This window comes from Ictalurus furcatus, chromosome 18 (genome assembly GCF_023375685.1).
Source record: "Ictalurus furcatus strain D&B chromosome 18, Billie_1.0, whole genome shotgun sequence".
Classification (NCBI taxonomy): domain Eukaryota; kingdom Metazoa; phylum Chordata; class Actinopteri; order Siluriformes; family Ictaluridae; genus Ictalurus; species Ictalurus furcatus.
Genome location: NC_071272.1, coordinates 1990001 through 2008499, shown reverse-complemented (window position 1 = coordinate 2008499; position 18499 = coordinate 1990001). Strand labels below are relative to the sequence as shown.

General features: G+C 42.3%; 1 protein-coding gene across 3 annotated transcripts in view; it reads right to left on the bottom strand.

Annotated features, from left to right (window-relative positions):
* Positions 1 to 18499, bottom strand: part of fam169ab (family with sequence similarity 169 member Ab) — a 20541-nt gene continuing 2042 nt past the window's right edge. Inside the window, exons 2-13 of one of the 3 annotated variants that reach the window (XM_053649511.1) lie at positions 14679 to 14815; positions 13572 to 13671; positions 13175 to 13260; positions 11542 to 11713; positions 10565 to 10744; positions 8791 to 8913; positions 8103 to 8191; positions 7644 to 7686; positions 6799 to 6913; positions 5388 to 5484; positions 4251 to 4412; positions 1 to 4042 (exon numbers count right to left, since the gene is read on the bottom strand). In XM_053649511.1, coding sequence (XP_053505486.1) covers positions 2807 to 4042; positions 4251 to 4412; positions 5388 to 5484; positions 6799 to 6913; positions 7644 to 7686; positions 8103 to 8191; positions 8791 to 8913; positions 10565 to 10744; positions 11542 to 11713; positions 13175 to 13260; positions 13572 to 13671; positions 14679 to 14813 — 2538 coding nt within the window. In that variant the 5' untranslated portion in view covers positions 14814 to 14815 and the 3' untranslated portion in view covers positions 1 to 2806. Of the gene's footprint in view, positions 4043 to 4250; positions 4413 to 5387; positions 5485 to 6798; positions 6914 to 7643; positions 7687 to 8102; positions 8192 to 8790; positions 8914 to 10564; positions 10745 to 11541; positions 11714 to 13174; positions 13261 to 13571; positions 13672 to 14678; positions 14914 to 18499 lie in introns of those variants that run through there. The other 2 variants (XM_053649510.1, XM_053649509.1) reach the window with 2 other exon arrangements.

Genomic DNA, 18499 nt, shown 5'->3' with positions numbered 1-18499 from the left:
GAACTGAAGGAGGGCTGGAGAGGTCCCGGACCCCCCATAAGCGTAAAGAGACCCCCATTAAAGCCCTAAAAAAAATTTACTTGGTGGGATTAGGGGGTCCCTGGTGTTTCATTAAAACCAGAATATTAGAAGCAGAAATATGATCAGTTATTTGTTCCAATTTCATAAGTAATCCAAATTAGATTCATTTAGCCTGAAACCCGCTCAAGTGCACCACACACTGTTCTCTGAAGGAATTTACAGACAGCACCCGCGTGACACTGGCCGAGCAGATCCTCGTTTTCACCTCACCATGATGGGAAGATGTCAGTCTTCTTGGATTTATGATTGTTTGGTACACCTGATTTATTGACATTGAATAAGCGTTCATCTCTGAACGGTCGCTCGGTCATCGTTTTAATACGCGAGTAATCTTTCTTCGTCGAACGCTGTGTTCGCTTGCTATCAGACAGTTGTAACTAGCCGTCTAACGTGATTATGAAAAAAAATAAAGAATAAAATAAGTACTAAAGTAAATAAAAATATATATATATATGTATAATCAGGTCAAAATGGGGTTGTTGTTTTTTTTTAAATTATTGAAGCTGAAAATATAGCAACATGAAAACCCTGGTTGGTGAATTTAGATTTTTTGGGGACGGGCCCCTCACAGATCTGTAATGTTGGATTATTTTCCTCAATAAATAAACGACCAAGTATAATATTCGGTCTTAGTTGTTTCCTTGGGTTCTCTTGGTCTACTTTTAAGACGTTTAGGTCCTAGTTTTAGGTCATACTGATGCAGATATATAGAAAATTCGAACAAACTTTCAAGCACCACTGGATCCAAATGATAAATAATGTGATTGATACACCGATAAGTGAGCATTATGCAGCCAGATGTTTACGTCAACATGGTCAATCAGAATCGAATTGAAATACCGCTACTTAAAATGAAATAAAGGCAGGACGAATAAGGATCCAAGAAACCCGAATAACAGAATAAACGCCGGAATCTCACGTATGTAAAGATCACGATTTATTCGGACAAAATCAGTAAAACATGGTCGGGTAATATTTGGAACAAATAGCAAAATAGAAGGAATTCACAAAAAATATAGATTCACAATAAAAAGGGCATCGGGCTTGAAATGTTTACTTGTGTACAATGTTGGAAATCGGAATGGATTTTTAGACGCGTACAACAGTTCGTCGTGAGTGCAGTAACCGTAATCATAGATCCGACACAGGTGAGAGGTACAGTAAACCCAAAACAAGGCTCATACAGACACACTGGGACGCCTGAGAATAGTTTCTACTATAAATGCCAGCTGGGTACGTGTAGGAAAATCCATCAGGAGTGAGTGAGAGTGTGTGTGTGTGTGTGTGTGTGTGTGTTTTACCCTTAGCGCTCCCTCAAGTGGTAAACGCAAGTTAGAGAAATCAACAAACAAATAAATTCACAAGAAGATAGAATATAGAAGCTAAAATATGACCTAAAATGTGCTTTTACTAATCTAAGGGTTAAAAAATGACTTGTATTGTTATATGATGCAGCAAAATAACAAAAAATTTATTTTTTTTTAATCACATTAAGGCCATTGATAAACCGATACAGAACTTAAGTAACATCTCCCTCCATCCATCTTCTATACCACTTTATCCTTTTCAGGGTCACGGGGAACCTGGAATCTATCCCAGGGAGCATGGGGCACAAGGCGGGGTACACCCTGGACAGGGTGCCAGTCCATCGCAGGGCACACTCACATACACACTCACACACCCATTCATACACTACGGACACTTTGGACACGCCAATCAGCCTACCATGCATGTCTTTGGACTGGGGGAGGAAACCGGAGTACCCGGAGGAAACCCCCGCACACACAGGGCCACGGTGGGAATCTGGACCCTGGAGGTGTGAGGCGAACGCGCTAACCGCTAATCCACCGTGCGCCCTTAAGTAACATCTATATTTATTTATTTATTTATTTTTAAATCCTTCATACTCTCATTTCCAGTCAAAACCCAAAACATTCGCAAGTGCTTCATTCGTCCAGGTCTAGTCCCCTTAGACCGACGCGTCACTGCGAATCGAACCGACAAATCAGTTATTCTGACTGAAGCCGTAATATTTTCAAGGTCATGACGTTCGCTGTACCATAATCCTGACTATGCAAGCTCCAACCTTGGCGAAGGGGAGTTTGCCAAGACGATGGGACGAGGGCATTATTTAAAATAAAAAAACAAACAAACAAACAAACCAAAAAAAAAAAAAAAAAACAGTATTGAAACAAAGGCATCAGTCGTACAGAGCGTTAATCATAATGGCTCAATTGGGTTTAATAGTGAATGTTTTGTATAGGAAGGACAGGAAGATCTGAAATATTTTATACAAAATATCTTCTTTTTTTTTTGTGTTTCGGTAATAAAAAGTGAGCTAACAAAAGGCCTTAGTTACAGTTAGAAGAACAGTTAATGAATCACTGAAACCCCGAACCTCAGTATAAAAATCCAGCACTATAAAACCCTGCGAATCAGGTTTAAGCTCATTTGTGTGTGTGTGTGTGTGTGTGTGTGTGTGTGTGTTTATACAGACTGTATACATGCACACATTTGCACACACACACACACACACACACACACACTCAGGCTTTAAACCTCACTAGTGGCTGTTCGGTGCTGTTTTGTTTACTGTAACCTTTCATTTGAAATAACTAATGTGTGTTATTAAAATGTGTGCATGTTAAGGGAGATTCAGTGAGCGAGTGTGTGTGTGTGTGTGTGTGTGTGTGTGTGTGTGTGTGTGTGTGTGTGTGGTGTGTGTTCACATCTTGCCACGTCGCTTGGATCTGGTTCTCTGCGTGGTCTGGATCACTTTGATTTTCCCCCTCAACACCCTCTTGTCGATCGCCGGTGGATCCCGTACTTGCTCCTCTTCCTCTGAACTGTGCTCTGCCTCGTCCTCCGTCGTCACCTTCTCTTCCTCCGTGCTCGTTCCCTTGTCGTCTTCGACCGCCTTCACCTCTCCCTGTTCTTCCTCTTCGTCCTCCACCGTCGTCATCTTGCTCGGTTTCTTGGAGGTGCGTTTGGAGGTTGGAGTCACCGCTTTGGCTCTGGCTCCCCGAAGAACCCTTGAAAAATCAGAAGCTTCGTTTACATTCGTTTCCTCTCCGTCTTCATCCATCTCATCCTCCTTTTGAGCCGCCTCCTCCTCCTCCTCCTCCTCCTCCTCCACCGTCGGCGTGTCGTGGTCTTCCTCTCCAGAAGGCTCCTCTTCCTTAGAAGATTGTTCAGATGTGTCAGTCACTTCATCAATATCATTCGCTACATCCATAGCCTCCTCCTGTCCTTGGTCTCCCTCAGCATCAGTGGAAAGTGAAGATGAAGTTTCCTCGGCGGGAGAATCTACTTCCTGATTCTCCACTTTAGGAGCTACTTCATTATCCTCAGTTTCCGGAGCTACTTCCTGTTCCTCTTCGGCAGCAGCAGATGTTTCATGTTTCTCCATTTCAGGAGCTACTTCCAGTTCCCCCTTAACTGAAGGCGCAGCTTCCTGTTCCTCTTCAGCTACAGCAGCTTCGTCTTGTTTCTCCTCAGCTGCAGAAGGTCCTTCCTCGTCCTCCTCAGCTGCAGGAGGTCCTTCCTGGTCCTCATCAGATACAGGAGCTACTTCTTCTTCTTCTTCCTCCTCAATTGCAGGACATACTTGTTTCTCCTTGGGAACAGGAGCTACTTCCAGTTTCTCCACAGCTGCTGAAGCTACTTCTTGTTCCTCTTCAGCTGCAGGAGCAACTTTTTGTTTCTTCTCAGCTGTAGGAGCTCCTTCCTGTTCCTCTTCAGCTGCAGGAGCTACTTCTTGTTTCTCCTCAGCTGCAGGAGCTACTTGTGTATCTACTTCTTTCTGTTCATTTTCAGCAACCCTTTCCTCCTCAGCTGCAGGAGCATCATCCTCTTTTTGTTGCACATGAGCTCTAGTGTCTACTTCCATTTCTTGGTTATCCTCAACCACAGGAGCTGCTTCCCGTTGCTCTGCAGCTGGCTCCTCTGGAGTGTCCACAGTCTGAGCGTCATCCAGCAGAACAGAGTATTAGAGTCGTGTAAACCACAGAGTTTATTCCAACAGTTAGCAGAAACTAATACAATCTTGTAAACTTCAACGTTTCGGTATGCACAGAAGACTGTCCCGATTCAATAGCATACGGAATTTAAAAAAAATAAATAACAGCAATGAATACTATGTATTAGGATCATAATCGTGTAAGTACGACCTTTTGTGCAGGAGCTGTGTGTTCCTCGCCCTCTTCCTCCACCTCCATCTCCTCTTCTTCCTCGCTGCCGGTGCCGTTCAGGATGGCGGATTCGTCCGCCGCTTCTGCTCCCTCCTTCACCTCTTCCTGATCTCCAGCCTGCTTGCCGTGCGCTTCCACAGTCTGCAGTACAGGGAGACAGAGTGCACGCGGTACGCGTCAGTCATTAATGTACGGGTTCTGCTTATATTGCAACAATTGATTGATCTCCAAAAGCAAGTAAGACGTTGCTTTTTAAAAGCCCAACGTAAATAAAAAACCGAGTTCCTCGATAAATGTCAAACGGACAAGATGTGCTAAGAATATAAAGCAACATCATGCATTTTCCCTAAATCAGCTTTCTAAAACTGCCAGCCAAATGAATAAATATAATTTAGAAGTTTTTTTTACATTCTTACAAGTTGGGGTCAGAGCACAGGGTCAGCCATGATACAGCACCCCCTGGAGCAGAGAGGGTTAAGGGCCTTGCTCAAGGGTCCAACGGTGGCAGCTTGGCAGTGCTGGGGCTTGAGCCCCCGACCTTCTGATCAGTAACCCAGAGCCTTAACCGCTAAGCGGGGGGGGAGGGGGGGTGTAAACTTAAAACTATGGCATGATTGAAATACCCAAACTTAGCCTGTCTGGCACCATCAGTGACGTCAAATCCACCGGGACTTTCACGCTACCGTCTCAAGATTTCACACAGAATGATGCGAAAAACAAACAAACCAAAACAAATAATCAAAAAAAAATAATAAAAATCACCCAGTGAGCAGGAGTTCTGTAGGTGGAAACACCTTGTTGATGAAGGAGGTCCGAGGAGAATGGCCAGACTGGTTTGAACTGACAGGAATGTTATGGTAAGTCAAATAACCACTCCCAAGCAATCACAACAGTGATGAGCAGAAAAGCATCTCAGAATGCACGACACATGAAACGCTGCGACTGACGGGCTACACATCAGCCAAGAACAAGAATACGACGCTACAGTGGGCACAGGCTCACCAAAACTGGACCGCTGAAGATCAGATAAAGACCAAGTAACACTTTTTCAATCTTCAACTGACCTTTTGGCTATTAGAGAACAAAAACCCGTGTACGTGTGTGCGCGTGTCTCACTGGTACCGGTGTCTCTGTAGGAGCCTCGGGCGCCGATTCAACTACCCCACCGTCAGCGGGGACGAATTCCTTCTTCTCTTCTTCTGCCATCTCCATCCTGTAATCACACATTCATACCATTCAGATCCACAGATCTCCCAACACTGATCTTCATCACTCACCTGCGCGATCGAAACAGACGAATAAACCAATCCACGCTTGCTCTCACTCTAGGATACCTTTCTACTCATTTGTCTTTAACACTCCTGGAAGAGAAGGTCTATGTTGAATTTCTCTAATAACACACATTGGAAAAATGATGACTTAAACTGGCAGTGCATTCCAGCAGAGTCAGCTCCAGAATTATTGGCACCCTTGGTAAAGACAGGTTTAAAAAAAAAAAAGTTTATGAAAACGTGTCATTGGGGTTAATTAGCTTACTCTCGCAGTGAACATGTGATCAATTTAACCTTTAATTGAAGTCAATTTATCCTACAAAAAACAGCCAAACAGCATTATAGATCCTCCACAATACCCAACCGTTTTGCAAACTACACACACTTATACTAGTGGTTCGATCAGGGGTGGGGAAGTCATTTGGGGTAGGGGGCCACATCGGCTAAAATATCACCTTAGGCGGGCTGAGAACAATCAGAACAGTTCAAATTGAACTTATTTATACAACCTTCCATTTCTTTGGAAGAGACATTTTTCACATACCTGCGTTTTCACGTTACGCTGGACACTCAAAACACCCAAAGATTACGAGTAATCATTAGCAACAGTATAGCTTAAGGACGCTGACAAGAGGACCTCTAGTGGATACATAAGCAACTGCATCTGCGTGCGGCTAATTCTTTACGTTTCCATAACATTACTGCATTCTATTTCCGTTTCTTGGCCTACGGGCTCCACGGCATCATCGAGACGGGCATGTTTTGCACCCCTGGGTTAGATGAAAGAAAAGGCTTTCTTCTGGAAGGCCTTCCAAGTAGTTTGTTGGCTTGGAGGTGGTGTCTAACTGCAGATATGGAAACTTGGTGACCTCATTTCCTGCAGATCTCTAGCTGTGATCCATGGGAGAAAAAAATTCGCCTCTCTAATATCATCCTCCTGACGGGATGTGGCGGCAAAATGTGCTTAAATTCTCTTCGGGGCTGATACTTTAGAGCTTTTGCACATGTATAAGCACATGTATAAATATATCACAATATAATTTGTTAATTAACGTGCACGTTCGCGGCATTTTATTGAAAAATAAAATGATTAATCTCATGTCTCATTTCGGTTTTATTTTAGCTTGGCCAGTATTAGAAAGAAAATACCAATCCCGCAAAATTCCTGACCCTGAAAAGACCCCGAAAGAAAAGATGGACAGAAAGAGGAGAGGATGGAGCTGCCTCCTGTTTTTGTACAGATGAGTGTTAGAGACCTGGTGATTTTCTCCGGCTGGCTATCCACCCCCTGTGCGTCCTCATCGACCCGAACGCGCTTCTTCCGCCTGTGCTCACTGCTCCGGGTGCGTGTGGATATCGGCGTGTCTATCTCTTCAGAAAGACAGAGATTTAAAGAGTCATACAAACACGTGCGGTGTCCACGTACGCACAGCCGTTGAACTTTCCCACATTTTGTAGCGTAACAACCTGAAACTGAAATGCACTTCAAGTCAGTGACCTTGGAGACGCAACCAAGGGGTGAATACGAGGGGTGTAACGATACACTCCGGTCCCCATTCGATCCGATTCACAATACTGGCTTCACGATTCACTTTTCGATTCTCGGAATATTTTGAGCAAAATTTTGCATGGAGAGAAATTACTCCATGCAAACAATGCCCAACCATATTCATTTATGTATGAACGGAACTAAACAAGTGAAAAAAATTGATGCGAGATATTTAACATTCTATACCAAAATGTACTACAGGTTCATCGTATCTTAAAAAGAAACAAATAAATACATAAACGTATCAATTCTCCCAAAACATTTGATCGAATGAAACGTGACGAGCTCCCGAGGTGTCACTGTAACCGGAAATAGAGCTCCAGAGTCAGCTAAAATATCTGCCTCGTTCTCGGACACGGTACGTATCGGCAGCATTGATGTATCTTTACACCCCAAGTGAACACTTCAATAATTTGGACTGTTTTGTGTTGCTTTGTGATGTGAAATCCCAAATAAAATTCCATTTCAGTTCCAGGCTGTAACTCTACAAAATGTTTAAGGGGTACATACTTATGCAAACCATAAGCATGTACTCCTTGGAAATCTACATACCTTCGGTGACTTTACGATGCTTGTTGACGACAATAACTTCCTCCTGTGGGTAAACAAACGGACAAGGTGAGTTGCGACACGCCAAATAAAAATGCACGTATATTCATAAAGACAGCTCATAATATCTCCGGGTCAGTTTATTCGTCTTTATATTCCATCACTTGTTTTTCTGTAGAGTCGCATTAATCCTTGTATTCCTGCGCCATCCTTTCAGTTAACATTAACACTGTAATATCGGGGATTCTCGAATTTTTCTGCAGCTAGGGACCCCTTTAATGATGATATAAAATTCCATGAACCGCCTCAACATAGATTCAGTTTATGAACATAATCCAACTACTCAAATATTAGGTGCATTATTCAAATGTGTACAAGAATATTTTAGTTCTTGGTTTGAGCCATTAGCATTACAGTCACTGGTCTAAAAATGACAGAGTTAGTTTTGAAAAAGAAACATACCGTGATGTTAAGACAGGTCTCCTCTGATTCCTCCACAATATCTCCATTTTGCCCATGATCCTCTTCACGGCCATCTTTATGACTATCTACTTCGTTACAAACCATACAAGTGACCGTTATCCATTAACGAGTACAAATATTCATGCCATCAAATCATTACGCAATTATGGTTGTGTCAATCGACTACTCGTGTCATACTTGCGCTGAACCGAAGCTACACATTCATATACATATTCTCAACCACAGTTCTAGACTTCGTGCAGTCTACAGTTTAGTGTTTTGCTAGTTTGGAACTTGTCAGCTCATTAGGGAGGTTTATTTTGTTGAATCGGGTGTTTGAGAAGCTTTACCAAATCACCTTACCAATAAAGCTGATGAAAGGTGATAGGTCTGTTAATGTTGTTAGCTAAATAATATAATAATTTAATGAACTTTCTAACGAACTAGGGTTTTCTATTTGGTAACTATCTGATGAATGATTAAATTCCCCCCCCCCACACACACACAAAGAAGTACTGGTTTCTAATTGGTTGGTTTCGAAATAGTAACCTTTTGTATTTGAAGATGTTTAGGCCAACAGTTGCAGTTTCCCCACAAATTTGCCGGATCATGGCTCTAGTAGGTGCAAATAACTAATGTGACTGTAAAACTAAGAAGCTGAACTGATGGCTTTAATCAAAGTATTTACCGCTCAATGGTCTACAGCTGAGTTTATAAGCCACTCTGGTCCTCTGGTAGGGGCCACCGACACCCTCGACCTCCCAGAACAGGTCTACATCAGCCGGGTAACGGTCCAGATAATGCCTACACACTGCAGAGAGGAACACAAATCCAATGGTCTATAAATAATAGAAAATGAAAGGGAAATTTCTCTTCTTCTCCTGAATGTTCACTATGTTCAGATATATATCGGGTGGACTCTCCTGTTCAGTTCACCCCACAGGTTTTCTACGGGGTTCAGGTCAGGGGACTGGGATGGTCATGGCAGGACCTTGATTTTGTGGTCAGTAAACCATGTTTGTGTTGATTTTGATGATGTTTTGGATCATTGTCCTGCTGGAAGATCCAACCACGGCCCATTTGAAGCTTTCCGTCAGAGACAGTCAGGTTTTCATTTAATATCTGTTGATATTTGATCGAGTCCACGATGCCATATATCGTAACAATATGTCCAGGTCCTCTGGCAGAAAAACAGCCCCAAAACATTAAAGATCCACCATCACATTTAACCGTGTACATGAGGAACTTTTCCATACGGCTACCTCTCTGTGTGATCCAAAACCACTTCTGGTGTTTATTCCCAAAAAGCTTTATTTTGGTTTCATCTGACCACAGAACCCGATCCCATTTGAAGTTCCAGAACTGTCTGGCACACTGAAGACGCTCGAGTTTGCTTTTGAATGAGAGTACAGAATTTTTTCTTGAAACCCTTCCAAACAGCTTGTGCTGATGTAGGTGACTTCAGATTGTAGTTTTGGAGACTTTCTGACCCCAAGACACGACTAACTTCTTCAGTTCTCCAGATTTTTTTTTGGCCACTCGAACATCCTCTTCACAGTGCGTCGAGGCAACTGGAACAATAGTAACCCTACACCGGTTTACATCTCTGAGGCATCACCGTTTTGAAGTGAGCAACTGTCGAAAAAACGCCAATATCTAAAGATTCCGATCCGAGGTCCCGGTCCGCTCTGTGCACAAGCACGGACAGCGAGAGACTGTTTAGCGCTGCATCTCATGTCATCGATGAGAAGAGGAACCGACTTTCATGTGAGAAAGCAGAGAAGCTACTTTTCATAAAGAAGAACCTGCCACTTCTCCTGAAGAAGTAATAAGAAGAAGAATAATAAGGAGAGCAAATTGATTTATTTTCAGTTATATTGTGCTTTGTTGGTTTAAAACCTGCTGGAATGTTTAAAAAAAAAAAAAAAAAAAAAAGTTCAGTGTTAAAAATATTTTTAAATTGTAGTTTTGTAATTGATTTTTTTTCTTTGAAAAGCAAGACAGAATAGTAAAAAGGACATTCTGACTAATTTACGCAATGGTGAGAAAATTGGAAAAAAATAAATGCGGGGAAAAATTCGGTCTTCGGTCTTCAGCCAAGTGTTTCATTATATTCGGTTTTGGCTTCAGCTAAGGATTTTCATCTCGGTGCATCCCTAGACTTTTTACTGTGTTTACTGATGTTTTTGACTTGTTGCCAGGATTCCAGAGAGATCATAGAACAGAGAATAAAGCTAAAGTCACTGTCCGGGTCTACAGACAATTCTAACGCCTAATTATTTCGTTTTATTACCACTATATTATAGATCCGTCATCTGTAGAAATCCATCGGCGTTAAAATATTCTGGCCTGCCCCACAAAATTTGCCCATTTGGTCTGCTTGGTAGTGAAATCGAAAATCTATATAAATCTAATTAATATCATTCCAGAACCTAATATTCAAGTAAAAAAAAAATTCTTACCATTTGCCATAGCTGGAGACAAAGGGTACTTCAGGCCAAGTTCATCCTCGTTAAAAGAATCCACAAAATCCTCCAGCATCTGCAGCCCATAGCCTTTTCCCCGGTGAGCTTTCCTCACAAATATGGTGTCCATGACAGGAAGGGAGTAGCACTGCCTCAAAAAGTTATTACAAACGCTACCTGCAGGAGGCGCAGTAAAGAAACAGAATGAATGAATGAAACATGCCAGTACATGGTATATTTCAGTAACTAAATACAAGATTTCTCTTCATTGAAACAGATTTTTGTGATATTGTTATATCTCTTCTCAAGACTGAGAATCTTGTGAATCCCTGGTTGTGTGAATCTCCTGTTCTACCAGATCCTAAAGGTCTCACTGTCATGTTCATGGAACTAGTTGGGGATGACCTGTGGCTCAGGATCATGGAGGAAGTAGCTGTTATGAGACGAGTACATCGTGGCCATAAAAGCCATAAATCAAAGGCCATGGATTCATGCTGCTGATTCTGATTTCTGACCCGACCATGTTCATGTGACATGCAGGAATCGAGATTCAGCGGGCTACGTGACGTTTTTCCAATATTCCACTGCCAGTTTTTGGTGACCTTGTGCACATCGCAGTGCCGGGTTCATGTTCTTGGCAGACAGGAGCGGAACCTGATGTAGTCCTCTTCTGTTGTAGCGCATCCACCTCGAGCTTGGACGTGTTGTGCTTTCGGAGATGCTTTTCTGCTTGTTGTAAAGAGTGGTTATTTGAGTCACCGTGTCCCTCCTGTCAGCTCAAACCAGCCTGGACATTCTCCTCATTCATAACCTCTCTCATCGACACGGCGTTTCCACCCACACAAACGTACCCCGTGTTTACGTTATACAATGCTGTACATCAGGGTAACACACAAAGTAAGACGGCGTTCACGATACACCAGAGAGGCTTCGGAGTGTAAATTACTGAACGGATTTTAAGAGGGCAAACAGACCTTTTGGTTTGACCGAGTAGAAGCCCACAGCTTGGCCATTCTTCCAGAGGATTTTGGCGTAGTCGTTTTCACTGTGGCACAGGAAGGGCATCTCTCCATTTCCCATCTCGCAAGTGCGGTAAACAAGGCGGTTCAACACATACAGGACGATCCGCTCGCCCACAGACCTCACCTAGGAGGCAACAGACAAAGAATAAAAAAACGAATGAACAAATAGACACTTCAAAAAAATAAATAAATAAACAAACAAACAAACGTGTCTGCAAATTCCACCGACAATCTCCTTATTCATCATTAATAATTCGAATTTGCACACGGGAACCTCGTATTGAAGTTTAGGTAATGAAGTTTAGTGCCAACTGGTATTTTTGTAAATGTGAATCAAATTTATCTTTATTAGACCGGGTTGAATACCACACACCCAGGCTAGTCAAAGATGATCGGACGTCATCACGTTTGGTTCGTGTTTTTTTTTTCCTCCCGATAGTTTTAGATAATTTTATATCAACACTAGAACTCAACTTAACTTGGATAAATAATGCTGCATTTGACTAGGGGTCATAAATGGTCATGTCTGACCTCCAACTGGGAAAATAAACAAGAGAAAATGCCCTCCGAGTTCCTTCTTGGGAACTCGGAATGGTCTCTTCAACTCCTAAACCCTATTAGTTTATACAAGTAGTTCTTTTACGGATATTATCACAGCGTAATGCAATGCAGTGAAGACACGAACCACCTGCATTTTCCTCATCAGTTGCCTTTTAATACAAATGATCTGTCCGGGTATGGAAATCATTTCAGGACCTGAGAAATGATTTCCATACCCAGACAGATCATTTTTATTAAAAGGCAACTGATGAGGACGATAGGACTGTGATTTTTAACAAACTGCACCTTTGAAAACAATACGCTGTAGATGCCACCTAAAATGATGTGGTTTATATAACGTGCATTATTTCTTATATAATGTATTTTGTTGGAATGCAAATTTGATGTGTTTAGTGAGTCTGGAACAACTTTCTCTCTGGCACAGTAACACGTTCCGTCCTCTTCGGCTTTTGGAGGCTCACGGAAAACAAGCGAGTGAGTGAGTGCGTGAGAGCGTGAGTGAGTGAGTGAGCGAGTGAGAGAGCGCGAGCGAGTGAGAGAGAGCGAGTGAGAGAGAGAGAGAGTGTGAGTGTGAGAGTACACGCTTTTGTGGTTCAGGACCAGTCCTAGGATTAAACGAATCCATAGTTCCGCATATGCAAATCTAAGTTGAAGACAACTCAAACAACACAATAGAACTCAGTTCTCTTTCACACACACCACTATTTATCTCTCTGCATTGCTTTCTCATATGCATCATACAAGTATTTACACAATGTTTAACAGAACTTAAAGAGACGCAGAAATACAAAATAACGAGTAAAGAAAACAATCTGACATTCAGTAAGTATTGACCTAAATAAATAATGCCTAAATAATTTCGGCATTTAAAATAAATAAATAAATTATTATAATTGTTTTGTTTTTTTAAACCAAAAACTTTCTATAATAAGGCCTGAAAAATAATCCAAAAACGGGGCGGGGAGGAGGGAGGAAGCAAAAGAAAGCCAATCAAATCATTGCTCAAGTGCAGGCCATGTCCTACCTTGACAAGGCCTTCTCGCCTGGAGTTTGCTGTTTTGAGGATATCTTCCACAGAGTGCCACTGATTGGCCAAAAACAAAGCCACGGCTAGAGCGGGAAAGAAACGAATTTGAATAAAAATGTGTGAAAATGAGTCAAATTTGCTGTCATTTTACTTTCTGTACTCGTCCATGAACACCGCTGAACCTCCTGCGTGATTACCGTCATGATAATCGCACTTCAGTAGTTACTGAGGTTATTTCAAAGAAACATTCAAATCAACATATTAATATCCTTGTTGGATGCATTCTAAAGGTTTATACGGTCTATGATGACATATTTCACCTTCAATGATTATTAGCAAATGTATGGAAGCTATTTCTTTAATCCAAGACGAGTGAATAAAGCCACGTTGTTACCTGTGAGCTGGTCCTGTGGGGTGAACAGAGCCAGGACTTTGTGCTGGAGATTGGCTCCATACAGAGGAACAAAGCCCACACTGGACAGGCTGAGCTGAACCTGAAACCATTACAGTACTTACAATGAGCTGCTGACTCAACGATAACGACGGTGTACATTTTTGGTACGTACCGATATCACCCCGCCCACTGTTAAACTGCCGTCCCGTTCAGAACACTGCCGTGCGTTGTTATGTAAAAATGTCCATTTTTCACATTTAATTCTACACATGTACAAGCGATCAAGGCAAACCACTGGTACACCTACTAAGACAAGGTTATACAACCCTTTTAATTGGTAATGCCGAGGTGTGTTTAACATCGGAGCACGCTATGGTTGCATTTTCAGGCAAAGTACATGCTTTACCAGTGCAAAGACGAGTTGTTTCGTTCTGTATAACTATGAGCATGCTACTAGCAGGCATTGTGCTCGCATACATCCATGCGTGCAAACATCGGACTCGGAGACCTGGACATATCTTTAGGCTACTCATTGTGAACTGCGTATTACATGTACCAGGAAGTCCTGACCATGCAAATACTCTACGGCTAATATTATCACACCGTTACATTGTGCACAGATGTAGACGGAGGAGCTCTGGAGACGGGTTTGGATAGAGAACATGGAATTGAAGCAAGGAACGTACTCCCGGCCATTTTTTTTTTTTTTGCCAAGACTAGCAGGAATTAGTAAGATATTTGACATTGGTAACTGCAGCTTTACAGACCACTGTAGAATGTTTAGCATTTATCAAATACATACATCATATACATATATATATATATATATATATATATATATATATATATATATATATATATATATATATATATATATATATACACACACACATATATAAATGCATCCTACCAGTTCCCAAATTTACCTCCCACAGAGCATCTAAATTACAAGACAGTGACGCATAAATTTCCAAGAATGGATATGACGGATATAATAAACCCAGACAACACGCGTACATCATCCAACATCGGCACAAAGCGGGTAAACGATCATACAGTATTGCACCTAGTTAAGGATTGGTTTTACTATAAATAGAACAGAATTACCTTCTTCCCACTGGGCAGTGTGAAGTTGTGGGCGTGGTCAGGGTCAGTGTAAAGCAGCTCATTCATGTAGCTACGAGCCGAGCGCTCTAGCTCCCCGTGATTCGTGGCTTCCAGCACATCCACAGGGAAGTCCATCCCTGCACGGGACAAAGGTTTAAGGTTAGTCGTAGATCCCCTTCGCACGCCCGCATTTGGAGTTTGTTTTCTGTTCCCATTGTAACACATTTACAGTTCCAGCTTGTGAGGTAGTCGAACAGGGTGAATACTTATGCAAGACACTCTAAATGGAAAAGATGGATTTTTTTTTCGCTTGGATGAAAAAGTCACCAAAAAATTAAAAAAGGGGGGGGGGGGGGGGTGGAAGCTTCTGAGCCCTCAGTACGGAGTCATGCTTGAACGAGAAGTCTCACCTCTAAATTCATAAAACTCCTTTTTTAATTAGAGTGTGCTGCGTAGTTAATGTCCTCTCTCTAAACTCCGGCATTCAGGAAAATCACGACCCATTTTTCAGACCAGGCTGACACAAGCACACACACACACACACACACACACACACACACGCACCACTATGGCCCACTGGCAGATCTCCCAGCTGCTCTGTCCTGAGTTAATCGCAAACTGTCACACACGATCTGTGTCACAACGTTAATCAGAGCGAGTGTGCGACATTTAAAGCAGTCCGTACTCTCGTGTATACACACACACACCCCCAAATATTCTTGCGGACCGACGACGAACTACAGTATCTCACAAAAATGAGTACACCCCTGACATTTGTGTAAATATTTGATTAGATCTTTTCGTGTGACAACACTGAAGAAATGACACTTTGCTACAACGTAAAGTAGTGAGTGTACAGCTTGTGTAACAGTGTAAATTTGCCGTCCCCTCAAAATAACTCGACACACAGCCGTTAACGTCTCAACCGCTGGAAACAAAAGTGAGTACTTTTAGTGAGGAAATGGATGGATGGACGCACATCATCATCATCCGTTAAAAAAAATTGTCATCATTAGCAAACTGCTTTTTGGTGTAAAACACTTCAAGACATGCCAGTACTGAAAAATAACCAACTTTGAATCAAACAGCACATCACACCACCCCAGCAATAATATATATATATATATATATAACAACATGCCAACACTTATTTAATGTGCATCATGCAACACCAACGGCTTGTTAATTTGTTGTACAACAACAAAGGAACAAGCAACGCTCTCAGGCGGAGGTTTAACGAGGCCAAAATTTTACATAACCTATTTCTAAAATCATCATAGATCCAACAGCTAGAACACCACCACTAGACTCTGTCGAGCAGGAAATGAATTCACAGACAGAGGATCAGAGGATGAGCTTGGAATGCAAACAAAAAACAAAAAAAACCCAATATTGTGTCATACACAACTTTACCGACTACAAACAAGACTCCAGGGGTCCACATAATTTAAAATTGCATGGGAAAACTCCTTTAGAACTGATTAATACTTGTCCAGGTCCAATAAGAAAAACAAATAAATAAATCGTTATCAAGAGGACGTTCAGCTGACCTGCTCATCGAACACAATAACCCATCATTATTATCTTTATCTGCTCTACTAATGCTGCTGAATGATGCTCAAGTCTGCACAGTACGTTTGTTGTATTTGTTCAAGTAAAGACCGTGTGATTCTGTTACACAAGGACTCCGCGGAGCACGTATCCTCCTTAGAGGAGACAACAACTCTGTGCACCAGATGAGCTTTAGGGAAAATTGAAAAATTCCTGTTGTCCTCCGTATATCCTGTCGTGCCCTGTACTGCATAACGGACTGTCCAGTGCATCTCTTTTCCTAGATTACTTGTACTGTAACTGTTCTTTTGCGCTGTCTGTAGTCTTTTGTGTATCTTTTTGTTGTGTCGTGTGTTACACCGAGGTCCCGGAAGAACATTTCACTCCAATTACGCTTCCGAAGTTTTCCTTTACGCCCCGCAAGTTTACGTCCGCCATTCTGGCTGAAAACTTCTCGTGTGGGCGGGGCTTAACGGAAATTCACTCTCATCGCCCAGTGAGATTGGGATCGACAGCTCCCTGACGTGGAAGTAGAGACGCTCCTGAGGAAAATAATAATAATAATAATAATAATAATAATAATAGTCATATGACTACTCAAACCTCAAATATTAATTACAAACTTACATACTAACTAAATAAGGAAGGAAGGAAGTCATTTCCACTACCAAGAATAAACGCTGTAACTATAGAGAGAACCGCATCCAAATTTCACACCACCGAGGTCTCTACTTCCGGGTCCAGGGAGCCGTCGATCCCAGTCTCACTAGCCGATGACAGTATATCGCTGTTAAGCCCCGCCCACACGAGAGGTTTGTATCAGAATGGCGAACGTAAACTTGAGGAGTGCAAATGAAAACTCTGGCAACGCATTCATAAACCATGTTTAGCGAAAACGAGGCTTAGAAAAACTGTTAAAAAAAAAAAAAAGAAAAAAAAAGAAAGAATGCTGTTTATTTGAAGGCCATGGTAAATTTTTGCCCACCGCGTGTACTGTTCTCAGTTTCGGCTGGGGGTTTTTTTTAGTTTTTCCTTCTCTCACTGTACATTTTTGCTCGAATCTTGAATACTTTTTGCCACAAATTTAATTCCATAGGTCTCCAGCCTGAAACGTCTGCAAACAGTCAGAAAGACAAATGGAGCGCCCTGTATGTACCACCCAACCCCCTTCCCACACGCTCAACATTCCAGCTGAGTTCCTGTGCTTGTCCTGTGAGGTGAGTCAGAGACAGGGCTAAAGAAATTAATACACATTTCGAAATGTATTTCTTAAATCAGATTTAATCACTAGTCGACTGCAAAGGGCAATGGAGGTTCAAATCTCCGACTGTACTCCCGTAGAGCAATGACGATCACCTGATTCATGCGGTGTTCAACTTCCAATAAACACAAAAACTGACCAATGAAGCAGAATTTAAAATAAATACCACTGTCATACAACCATCTTCCCCCTTCATCTTCTTCCAAAGCTTTTGATAGTCTCCTCTCATCTCTTCTGCTGCGGTGAGGGTATTTTTTCTATATAGATATCGCAAGTTCTTTTCTAGTGAAACGCTACAGAACTACGCTCCAGCCTGCAGAACGTGACAGGGCTGCGTGTCGTTTCGCCCATAACTGGTCTCACTGGTTAGTGGCAATGTAATGACGTCGATGCCTACCCCTAACCCGACCCCTAACCTCGAAGTCTTATAGGCGGAGCTACACAGGCAGCCCCTCCCCGTCCGGCAGGCTGCAGCCAGGTCTACTTGTTTGCACCCGCTAGCTTTCATTGCTAGCCTTATTAGCCATCACTGACAGCTACTGCTACTTATCAGTATGAACTTTCTCTGTCTTGTTGCTCAGAGTAAGCAGCTCTGGGATTATAGCTGGTTTTCCTTACTACGCGCTATGTGCTTACAGCCGTCGTGAGGACCATCAGCGGGTCCTGATGACATAGCGGGGAATTCCGCCACTGGCTCCAACCGTCCCAGGGGTCCCAGGTCATTGAGTAAGTGAAGTAGTTTAAAAGTCGTCAAAACCTCGCTCAAAAAGATTGCACGGCTGCGTACAAGGGTTAGTACTTAAGAGTTGCACCAGTCCCGTTCCCCCAACCCCCGCCCCCTGATTTTGATATGATAAGCGCAGTGTATATTCTGTATTGTGGCAATCAATGAACGCATTAAACAGTGGAACAGACTGGGAAATATCAAATCTGAACTGATACTGATCCGGTGTTTCAGGCTAGTATCAGCCCCAATACTGAATCTGAATATCGAATCAGTGCATCCCTA